Genomic DNA, 12588 nt, shown 5'->3' on the forward strand with positions numbered 1-12588 from the left:
AGGGTCCAGTGCCACAGCCATTAGTAACCATCAAGGCATTAATTATATACCCATTCAAGAAATCTGAACCCGCCATGAAAAAGACAGACTGGGGGTTACGCAATGAAAATCCTAAACATGATCTGTGTTCCGAGCCGGCGCCTGGACTGATGTTACTGGCAGTCAATGCAGGATCCTGTTTGACGGGCCCATGAGCTACGGCGTCCTCTGACACCCGGGCTTCAATCTGTCCAGCACCTTTCACTCACACCTGCCTCTATTCTCACACTCGCTTTCTCTCTCTGTCTCTCGCTTCTCTCTTTTACCCCCTTCTGCCAATGAGCTCCTCTTGCTCCAGCCCTTCAATGGGGTGTTATATACCTCAACGTGCTCCACGACTCCATTTCATATCGGAACTATTAGGGGATGATAGACACCAATTCGGCAATAGGCAGTAATGACAATAACGTTATAATTAATTGATTCACTTTATTGCTCTTTTGTTAGACTATTAGACAAATACTGTACAGTCCAACATGATAATTGGACTGTGCTCTAAAGTGATCTTTTTACTGGATCATCACCAACGTCCACCATTTTCTCCTTCTTTGTCTCTCAAGCTGTCTGGCATTGTAACTTTTGTATTCAGGCATTTATTCGACTATAACATATGATGGAAGCTGTACTGGGCATACGTTCATGCTGTCAGCTCTAAATCCCAAGAAAGGAAAGGGCTCTTTACTTTAACTTGCCTTGTCTATTTCTACTGTAATGTCCTTAGTTTCCCAGAGTGAAACTTGTCCAAATTAGAAGAAAATGTGTCACATCACTGACTCAAAATGCAACATGTCTTGTGATTGCATTTCATTTTTGGTCTATTGAGGCTGCTGGCAATGAAGAAATTGGCCTCTTTGGACATTGCCACAGGTTTAGAAAGATGCTCTTGCTCTGACAACACCGCATTAACCATCCATGAATAATAATAAAAATAAAAAAACACATGAACAACAGTATCAATCCAGAAAACCAAAGCGTGTTTTAAGATTATTTGTTTTAGTGTGGATTCTTTTTCTGCTGTGATCAGAAAATATTTCATAATAATTTACACAATTTTATTTTCAATTAAATGCAAACAGATGAGGTGGATGTATTTTTCAAGCTTGCCTACTGACTTCGTATTCTTGTGACAGAATTATTCTGTGATGCTTCTTGAACATTCTTGTGTGACAACAACCTGACATAATGAATACCACAGTGATCCTTTGTCATAGAGACTTGTTAGGTAAAGAAATAAAAGCCCTTCTCCCTTTTTGGCAAACCATTCGTTGTCCACACAAGGCAAGAGTTGACACAGCTGTCTAAAGACCTACTGTAGCATACACTGGGCGACTCTATAACTCTGACGTGATAACAAATAAACACTGCAGAAGCCCAGTGAGTTGCCAAGCCAAATACCTTGATGCCAGAAGCACTATAGTATTCAGACAGAAAACATGCCGGCAAAATTAAACAATAGGTCAACATGGCATTGTGATCAACACCAGCATAAGGACTCAAGCCGGGTGTAGGGGAAGAGAGTGTGTTTGTGCAACCCTCTGGAGGGGGACCAGACCACAAAGCCTTCTGGGTAAAAAAGCAGCTGCCCAAGAAATGTGGTGCAACGGTGCCCCTAGATTTGTTCACTCCTTAGAATGCCAAGGTTGTGTTCTTTTCTGCTCTCTGTGGGTTTCAGGGTCCAGATTCCAGTTATGTGGATGTGGCTGGTTGCAATATATCAGACTGTGCTGGATATTGAGTGTGACAAGTCAAATCACGCCTCGGGCATTCTCAGCGCGCACATCACCCTTCATTCACATTTCAATAAATCAATTGACCACATTTCAGTATATGGTTCTCTATTTATATTCAATAATTCAGTCCACACTAACACGCCTGTGCCCACTGTCCTATAGGAAAACACATTTGTTTGAGTACAAAACCACTCCCCATTCCCGTGCAATTACGATGGACTCAAGCAACCCACCGACGGCAAAAATCCTGAGGTCCCACTATTCACTGGTATTCTTTGGTAAACTTTTTCATATTTATGTAATATTTCCTTCAAATTTCTCATCAGACATATGTAAATGTTTATGCTGCATGTCAAAGTCCCAGCCTGATACTCCCACACAATTTGCCATTTAGAATGCAGGCACATTACAAGACACCATTTCCCCCATATACAATATGCATTTCCTGGCTGTACTTTAAATCATGCATGACCTGATCTATATTTCTTGGCTTAATTCCTTTCCGAATAAAATTGGCATACTGGTTATACTGATGTTTTGTTTGTTTTGCCCCTGACAAAGATGCAATGTGATCTAAATGACAGCTGCTGCGTGACACAGTATAAAAAGATTGCTGTTATGAGAAACTGGAAGAACAAAGGAAAAACAAAAGGATATGCTCTGACTTAAAGGCTTCTGACTTCTACTGTAATTCGGCCCAAATAACTGAACCAATCTGGTTGTAAACCCCGCATAAACCTTTTTACATCAATGTTAAACCAATTCCAAAGCTGAAAAGACTGAATGTGAAACAGATGTTTTTAAAAGCGAACAGAAAGCGAAAGGGCTTCTTTCTGGAGATAGTTAGAGATCATTGGGGTGTAAACCTCTATGGGAGAGAGGTAAATCCCAACTTAAATATCAGTCTTTGTAGTGCCAGTTCTGCTGGGTCACACAATTATAAAATAGGGTTATTGGATCATTCTGTGTATCGTGTCCTTATATGTCCCACTGCGAAAGATCTTTACTCCCGTGACTCTGTATCTCTTTAATCCCATTCTCTCATTATCAATCATTACAGTAGATGTGGTTTTGGTAAAGACTGACTGTTTTGATATATGTGCCATTTAACGCCACAAGCCACGCCTCAATATTCTACTCGGATCTTTCCATTTGGATCTCTGTTCACTTTCTCACCCTCTGGTGGGCATTTGAAAACACACTGAAGGTCTTGACAGTGTAAACACACACAGGTCTCAGCTTGGAAAGCTTCGTCAAATTGTAACAAACACTTGAGTTGTGTGTGCAGTCACTTTGCTAATGCTTAAAAAATGCTCCGCATTCAGTGCATACCAAATCACTTGTCATGCATAATGCCTTGTGATGAATTCTGGGCAAAAATGTCATTTTTTTGGTATGACATCAGTGGAGCTGAATTGCCTGTCTGGCTCCGTTTCTTGCACCCTTCACTTCTTTTCTCAAACATTCAAATTAAACCCGGCACACTAACCACAGAACACTGCAGTGCATAATTTAAACTTGACACCCTAAATGTAAACACGTCTTTCGCTACATAATTTATCCATACTTCTCTTAGGGTTTATTTTGCACGGTAGCAACTCGTACTGTATATATTAGCTGCAGGTCTAGCCTAGTCTGGTGTGGTGCAGCGTGGGTCTGGCTGGGTGGCGGAGGCGTCTTGGGTTGTGGCGTGGCCCTGAGGCAGAAGTGGTCCCGGTGTGTATAAATGTCCTTCTTGTTTGCTTGTTTGGTGGGCGATGTAAAGCCGGCTGGGGATAGATGTTGCACTGGACTCGCTTCTATGCAGTGCCCTCTGTCACACTGACAAGTCAGCAAAAAACCAAAACAAACATCTGGATGCTCTAAGAGATTTACCTCTGTTCAACACACACAGCACACACACCACCAACTGACCAGTTCGGTGGATATGTTTGCGGAGTGGCTGCTGTGGCACAAATTGTGCCTGGGCACAAAACGAGGCCAGTGTGTGAATGGGAGGAGTGGGAGAGGATGGTAGCCTCAGAGGAGAAAGGACCTGTTATGTATTTGCCCCGTAAAATGCCACAAATATACTTTGGCTATAATTATTTGTTTGACTGTAGCAAAGAAACAGTTAAGCACACCTCCACAATGTACATGATCCATGACAACATACAGCACTACTATTGAGCACTAAACCTGGGAAAAGTTGGTCTAGAAGGGAGTCTATAAAGGCCCATGACCTTGGTGCCTGGGTAGCTCACCAGGTAGCGCAGGCGCCCATATATAGAGGTTTACTCCTCAACGCAGCGGCCACAGGTTCGACTCCACCCTGCAGCCCTTAGCTGCATGTCATTCCCCCCCTTTCAAGTCTAAGCTGTCTATATACAAATAAAAGCCTAAAAAGCTAAAAAATAATCTTTAAAAAGGCCCATGACCTAAGAAGAAGATCCCACGGCTCTTCTCCATCCATCCATCTATCCATCCTCCCTCTCTGTGCTGCATAAACTGGGTTTGCATCCCTGCAGCAGCCCCCTCAACATGACGGAGACCCACCCCGGCGTCTTCAATCCGATGTATTAGTAAACTGATCTGGCTCAGTAGAGAGGTTAAACTGATTAAGGTTTTGGATGGGACACAATTATGACACAATTTCGGTGCAGCGTATAACCAGCCCCAGCCCTGGGTCTTCAGGTTTCCGATACCAGAGCGTGATTAAATGTTAAGGAAATAGGACAACTCAAAATACTGCATTCCAGACAAATGCAATTAGAGTGTATCACATGTAGTAAAGCCTGCATGCTTTGATACCTCGTTAGAAGCTGAAGGCAAGGTAGCTATAGACCTGTTATAACTTGAGTTCATTGTAGCAGTGTACAATATTTTCAAGAAATGCTCCACTGCTTATATTGTGGATGTTATACCAATATTATGCTGTGGTTCGAAAAGCAACGATCACCCAGCACATAGCCGAAAAAGATCTCATGCGCAAATCCTAATTTTGTCACTTGTCCAATGAAAATGTACTAAACACCTATTGATGATGATGTGCATCACACTGACTGAGGAAGAGAGAGCAACTGAAACATTTAAGGTCATTTAATCCCCCCAAAAATAATTAAGCTTTAACATTTTTGCACCATGCTAACATTCAGTGTTAGCATTCTAAATAAATATATATTTATTACATATTTTTAACCTATCAAAGCACAAGGCTTACAGTTTTTTTTCTGTTTTTTTTCTTTTTAACTTTTCTTTTACTTTTGCCTTTCAGACCAATATATTGATTGTGAGGATAAATACTCACTTTCCCTGTTAAAAAGGTCACTCTTTTTAATGAATGACAATGAAATGACAACAACAGACGTGAACATAATTATATATATATATATGTATATATAATAATAAACAGAATTTATAGTTTAAATGAAGCTGATGAAACTATTGTTTTATTTTATTTCACTTAGTTTTAATCATATTTTAATTATTTAGCTATAGCCTAACACATCACAAGGTTAATATGTACATCACAAGGATACTTAGTCAATGAATCGCTAAAATATTAAACATATTTTCTACAAGCATCATGGAATAATAAATTAAATAAAAAGCTGACTGTTACATCAGTATTCACTTGCAACAGAGTGTGTCAGTGTCTAGCTAAAAAGATTCAGAGGGTGCAGTAGGAGCAGTAAGTGTTGAGTCTTTAAAAGCAGTCCTAAATTCAGACCTCAACAATAGATAATATAGATAATGGGGAGAAAGAGAGAGGGGGGTTGGAGAGCACTTGACTACATTACTGCAAAAGATTGACTGGAAAACTTTTTTTCGGCCTGACAAGAAGTTGGCCTGGCCAACTCAACAAGATAAACAAGCAAGATCCATCGATCCAAGGCTTGCATTCGTATGCCAAACCATCAGTCGCAGAGCCCCTCTGCCAGCAGTTTCATCATACGACTATCACATGTGGACAGTGTTGTGTTACTATTAGCATGACGACCGGACTGCCAAGCGGCACAGCACACCTGACAGGAAGACGGGGGATAACCAGAGGATGGGGTTATGGGTTTGTAGAAAGAAATGACACTATCTAGCAACCTGATGAACTCATTTGTCTGGGGAATGACTGACAAAGTCCATTCTGAAAACGATTTAATGCATAGCAGAGGCACAGGACCTTCAGATAAAGTGTTATAAGTTGATCTCTGACAGGTATTTATTTGGACCTGATTAGCTCTTTGAATATGCGCCAACTAAATCGCATTTAGGAGCTCTGTTTCCGAAGCATGCAGTTACTTCTGACATGCTGAATCAATGCCCGTTCTCGCCTATTGTCCCTGATTACTTTCAATGAGCCATATACAGACCTCTCAGACCTTAGCATTTAGTTTCCCTAGTTCCTGAAATACCAACATTTTGCAGAAATAACAATTATATGTGTGTATGAGCCTCTTTCAGTAGGCTCTTTAGAATCTCTTTGGGACCTTCGATAGCGAACCGAGCTCAATACATCTCCACCACAGATTATGTTGGGCCTATGTGGTTCAGAAGCTAGACTCTGAGATTGTGGCCTGTGAGTTGTCCAGACAGGCCAGAGTGTCAATGGCTCATACGGGCACAAACACATTAATATCAACGTCACTCGTCACCCACACCCAGTGCCCAGACGGCTCCAGTTTCAGGCGGCATTCAGAGGAAAAGTCGGGTCATGTGCTGTACCTCAGTTTTAATTAGCTAATGGCACTCCCTGTTTCATCTCCTGGTCTGAGCTGATTGCTCACAAAAGACTCCATTTACCCCTGAAAACACACGCCATCTTGGCACCGGCCCACGCTCTATGTCTAAACGTCTGCTGCCGAGGGATTTTGCCACTCTCCTCCAAAAATCAGTCTAGTAAATCTAAATACATATGTTTGCTGGTTTCACACCAGTGAAAAAAAGAGGAAATTCCATGATCAACGCTTTTTTCCAGCAGGCCTTAACATCCAACTTTCCTTCAACAAGTGGTTTGACTGAGTGTGTCAGTGAGTGTGTTGGTGTTTGTCTGTGTTTGTGTGTGTGTGTGTGTGTGTGTGTGTGTGTGTGTTTGGACAGGGTCCCATTAAGCAGCTAATGCTGGCTGTGTTTTATCATTATGAAATGGGTGGGTGGCTCTCTGTACATACGAGTAAGACTAAAGTATGTAAATCTACCCTTTTATGGAGGAAATTTCTTTTGCTTTTAAATAATTTCTCTATTACATCACATTAATGGTAGGACCCCTGGGAGAAGGAATAAGGAACTATAATTAAATAACAAAAGAAAATGATACTGTAAATTAACATCGTTATGCTGCACAATGATTACCTTACTTTAATTACATTAAACTTAATGAGCATTTCTTTTCAGCCAGGTGCAAAAATACAATTTTGAATTATGCCTTAATATTGTATCAAAGCCAAAACCGTCTTAACAACACTACCTTTGTCATTCAGAATACATAATACATAATTCTTAATTAAAAATGCTTTATTTCTCCAAAAGATTCTTACTTTATGAATTATGAATGCAGCGAAACCACTGAATCAGGTTTCGTGCCTTGAACCCTTTATCCCACAACATAGCCTCCTCTAATAACATTAACAGAATACTATTGTATTAAATAGTTCCAAAAAAATGTGACCAAAAACCCAATGCCGAAGAAACCAAATAAAGTGCACAAAGCTGTACTGCTGCCGGAAGTCACTCTGCCATGTAAACACTCTGTCCATTCCACACAGAGAGTTTCATGGTTTAGGAGGATATTTTCTGACCTTCATAGCTCACAGACCAGTGTTCAGACACTTCAAATCCGCGGGGCCGGCCTGTGACAAAGCAGAACAATATAAAAGTCTGGGACCATGTCAGGGCTACTCTTGCTGGATATATTTTTAATATTTATGCAGACACAGGAAAAAAATGTAATAAACTAAAACAACAAGTGAATTAGGCATGAAACACAACAGGATATTGCAGAGAGATTATGTTGTTTCCTTTTCGCCCGTGTATCCTCAGTGCTTGCCTGCCCTACACAACAGCCCAGGGCTAGCTTTAATTGGCGGGGAAGAGGGAACCAAACGTATTTTCTTAAAGGTAGCAGAACAGAGCCACAAACTCAGCCGTCTACATATGGAAGGAACTGACTTTTTTTAAATGCAGAATTTCTTAAAATATTAGCAAGGTACAGACTGTGACAGGCTGATGCAGGGGTCGGGGTACGACTTGTGATAATGACTTTTTCCTGCCAAGACGCAGCATGAAGCAAATGCTGTGCAGCTGTGTGAAGAAAAAGAGATATAGTATATGTATAAAGGAGAGAGAGAGAGAGAGAGAGGGAGAGGGAGAAAGAGGAGAGAGATGTGTTATGTTTGGATGTGAGGAGAGCTCCGTTTCATGAGCGCCCGCTGGAATCTGCTGCTGGAAAGATAATAAAGGCATTAGCTCTGGTTTTTCTACAGCATTTGGTCCTAAAACAGAATGTCTCATATGCTTCCACTATACGAATTGCTCACATTCTTGAATACCTTTGTCTATTGCATGAGCACAACAAACACAAGAGGCATCGGTGCTTGTGGCCAAAAAGCACACAAGCTCAGACAAAGAAAATAAGGATTTGGGATGGACACAACTAAAATACATGAGCACGCATGCCCTTTCAAATGCACAGAGACACTAGGTTTCCTATAAGTATATAGTGCTTACTTAAATCCATATAGGCTATATACAAACACAAACACGGCCACAAATACACACAGAGAGTGTGCTTATTTTCTCTGGCCCTCCAAGTTTATCTGCTGAAGTCCTAGATCAACATACATTCCATCGCTGCTGATTAGATGTGTTGATTCAAGCTTGAAAACATTTCACATTCTGTTTATGTTCTGTCAGTAAAGCAGAAGTGTTACAACCCAACATACTGTACACGGAATCAATACTTCCTATTGTGAAAGTGAATGGAAACAATATCCCCATTTTCCCATTACTGCATGGCTGTGAGTGTGTGTGTGTGTGTGTGTGTGTGTGGTGTGTGTGTGTGTGTGTGTGTGTGTGTGTGTGTGTGCTTGAAATGAGGGTGATCGGAAGGTTAGGTTGTGTAGCAGAGTTTCATAATGCCTCATGTCCGCAGACAGAATCCAGTGGCTCGTCCACACTGAGCCGAATTGTTGCAGTCCTCACATATGGTATACATCTCCAAAAACACACACATACACAAACCTTCACAGTGACACATTCAAGCATACACCTATAACGTATACACATGCAAACATTCACTCAGTGCCTATTTTCTGTGTGTGACCCAAATGTGAGTACAGTCCCCGCACAACTCCAAAGAGCATCACCGACGATGACGGGGGAAAAAAGACGGATGAAAGCCTAACACAACACACTCCTAATGTAGAATTAACAGTTGGGAAATGTGCTTCCAAATGTCTTGTTCACGCTGAGCCAAGGAAGCAAAAACACTAATACCCTGGAGTGACGCAAAGCAGGGAGAACAGCAGCAACAGTTGAGTTTATGTCTTTTTGGCTTCAATCGGCGTTCAGCTCATATGTGCACTAACAAGTATCAGAATTACTCAGAATCAACATGAATTACTAATACAGCTCCACAGAAAACTGCCAAATACAACTTTCTATTAACAGACCCTCACCTCAGCTAATTTTACAAGCCACTGTTACTTAGAAAAATAAACAAGACCTGCATTTTTTTCTTTAAAAAATAAAGAGCCTGGAGATAAAACAGGTGTTGTAGCAATAATGCACGCTCAGTTTTTCAATAATTAGGATTTGGATGGGTTCCTGAACTTGAAGAGGACCACTTGTGACAGGGGCTTTGGGTGAAGCCGTGAATTGAGCAAGACTAGCAAATACCGACTATCCCTCTGTGGCTCCCTTCTCCAGACTACTACATTTCTCCTCATGTTTGGCTTGGATATGAAGCCAACTCACTTAATACTTGTGGGACAGCTAAACATTTAAAGCTCCCATTTAAAAGGATCAAGTGTATGCATTGTTTGGTTATGTTAACCATATGTGTTGGCTTTTCATGATCTGAATCCAGTCTCAAAAAACAGAGTGCTCGTGAAAATAAACATGGCTTCGCCCTACACAAATTGTGGACTAATTGTGTATTTGGACTAAATCATTCTTACGGTTGGAGGGCTTTTTCCATTCGCTAAGGGACACAGGGGAGTGACAGCTTGACATTGATTAGTGTGTTGACTTGTGGAATTGGAGCCTTACCTGTAAAGAATACAACCACAAATCTATTTATACTGACGAGGTAGTGCTGCTCTTACAACAGCTCACATCTCCACTTTTTTAACCTTCCACTAAAAACACAGGAATTACAATCATAACTGTTTCTCAACCAAAACAAAACAAAGGTTTCTGTTGTAAAAAGTAATCAGCAGTGAAGCAAGTCCAGTCTTGTTTTTGGACACAATGGACGTGTATCTTCATGAGGGAAAAACCATCTTGAGGGACTGTAATATGTGCTTATGTTTAATTCAACAGATGGTTGCAATTATGGCACAAACTAGACTTGTATTAAACCAACGTTATATTTTCCAAAACAAGCAAAGATTAGTAAAAGTAAGACAGCTGACTGTGAGGGGATTTTGAACAATACTGGTTGGCGGTATGTGTTTATGGGGGTCTGGCAAGTGTTGGTTGGATCATTTGAGTTGAATAGAATTATGATGACTCACCATACACTTGTTAGGTTTCTCTCCGGAGTGGACTCTCATGTGAATGAGCAGCTTGTAGCGGGCGTTGAAAGGCTTGTAGCGGCGAATGCAGCCGGCCCAGAAACAGGTGAAGTCCTCACCTTTGCGCTGGTCGATGTGGACCTTCTCAATGTGCCTCACAAGCTCCTCCTGCTGCTCGTACGCAGCACTGCAGTCAATCCAGCGACACACCTGCTTATCGACCAGTGCTCCTCCTCCGACTTCTTCCTGCTCTGGGGCTGAGTGAGACCCAGGAGGGCCTCCAGAGGTCGGTTTGTGTCCCAGGGAAGAGGTTGGTGCTGTTTGTTGGTTTTGGTGGTGCAGCAGGCCCCCAGGACTGGGCCCCACGTATTGGTGCAGGTGGTAGGGCGGAGGCATAGCAGGGCGAGAGGGGTGGTGGGGCTGACAAAGGTGCCCGCTACGACCACTCAAGTGCTGGTGATGATGATAGTGGTGCTGAAAGAGTTCGTCTTCGCTGGGAGAAAAATCATCCAGGGGCTCCTGTTTGAGGGCAGCCCCTGATCTTTGGCCCCCATCCAGGATCGCCCCGGCTTCAGGCCCCGAATGCAGCATCCCAGACATCAGGGCCCCGCTCATCAGTAGCCCCAACCCGTCCGAGCCTCCTCCTCCTCCTCCTCCCACACCTCCCCCGGCTGTTCCTCCAGCCCCACGCCCCTGCAGCATGGAGCCCCGCTCCTCACACAGCCCCTGGCTCTGCCCTTGGCCCTGCTCCGGCTCCACTGATGACACTGAAGAGGAGGATGAGGAGGAGGAGGAGGAGGAGGAGGAGGAAAGGGACAGCAGGCAGGTGGCAGGTGAGGATAGCTGACAGCTCTCCTGTAGCGTGGCCTGCTGGGGGCTGCCGTGAGGTGGGGGCCTCTGGGGGGCTTCCCGCGAGCAGGAGTTAGAGGGTGGGGATGTAGAAGAGGAGGAGGAAGAGGATGAGAAGCCGGCACTGCTGGCGTGGCTGGGCGAGAGGTTAGTGCGGAAACCGTTGACGCAGGCAACCATCGACATCTGGGAGGAGGAGCAGATGATGGCGGTGATATTGATCTCCTCGGAAGCAGCGCCGGTAGCCGATGGGGAACCTGTGGCAGCGATGCTGCCAGCGGCAGTGGACTGTGAGGCCAGGGACAGGCAGCGTCTCCTCAGACTGCTAGCACTGAGCAGCCGCGCTGAATGACGGGAGCCAGTTGGGGACAAAGCCAGCGGGGAGGAGCCATCTTCATTATTAAACGGTTGCACTGTGTCCCCCGACACAGCACTACCTACACCACTCAATGTGTATATGCCACTACCGCTGTTGCTAACGTGAGGCGCTCCAACTATCTCGTCCCTCGTCATCCCCAAGACTTGGCCTGCCCTACAGCTTTGAAACCCGGCCTGAGACGTGCTGTGGCCCCCGGACGCTGTGTTGGAGATCTTGTAGCCCATTGAGCTCTCTTGTTTGATTGGGTAAGGGAGAGAGGAGCGAGCCCCGTTGGCACTGCCGCAGCCCAGGCTGGGTGAGGCCCCCGGCAGGGTCCTCTGGAAGGCAGAGGAGGACCTGCGAGGAGAAAAACACACAAAGAGGAATATGAGCGCTATTAGCTCACCGGCTGATGACAGATACTGGCCGGTTTATTCTTCCCACCGGCAGCACTGTCAGAGTTTAGCCTCCTGCTTGCTTACCCCTCCTTCAATCTCTCAGTTTACATAAAAACCATGTCATCCTAAATGAGTCCCACTGACCTAAATTTATATTTCAACCAAGTCTCTCATTCATTGTAAGTTGTGAAACATACATTAACATGGTGTAGGATTCAGTGAGATAAGGTGGTGTTGATCACCAGGTAGTATCCTCTGCTGATGATCCCGAGTGTTTTTATGAATAAATGAAACTGGATCTCCTGGTAGTGAGAGGATATGAATGGGCATTTATGACTAAGAATAGAGAGAGGGGGAGGGATGGATGGCTACTGAGACTGAGAGGCCACTGGCTAGTGTGTCCATCTGACAGGCTTTGATGACACAAAGGGGTTAAACCCAACCCTACATTGGGGATAAATAGGGAGTCACCTGTTTTGGTGGCATAATTGCAGCCTATGAAGGGT

General features: G+C 43.6%; 1 protein-coding gene across 2 annotated transcripts in view; it reads right to left on the reverse strand.

Moving 5' to 3' along the window:
- Nucleotides 1-12588, reverse strand: part of glis1b (GLIS family zinc finger 1b) — a 79810-nt gene that overhangs the window by 37838 nt on the left and 29384 nt on the right. For both annotated transcript variants that reach the window (XM_028588234.1, XM_028588233.1), the window contains exon 4: nt 10478-12041. In XM_028588234.1, the coding sequence (XP_028444035.1) occupies nt 10478-12041 (1564 nt within the window). The remainder of the gene's footprint in view (nt 1-10477; nt 12042-12588) is intronic.

Source organism: Perca flavescens, chromosome 9 (assembly GCF_004354835.1).
Source record: "Perca flavescens isolate YP-PL-M2 chromosome 9, PFLA_1.0, whole genome shotgun sequence".
In the NCBI taxonomy this organism is placed as follows: Eukaryota; Metazoa; Chordata; class Actinopteri; order Perciformes; family Percidae; genus Perca; species Perca flavescens.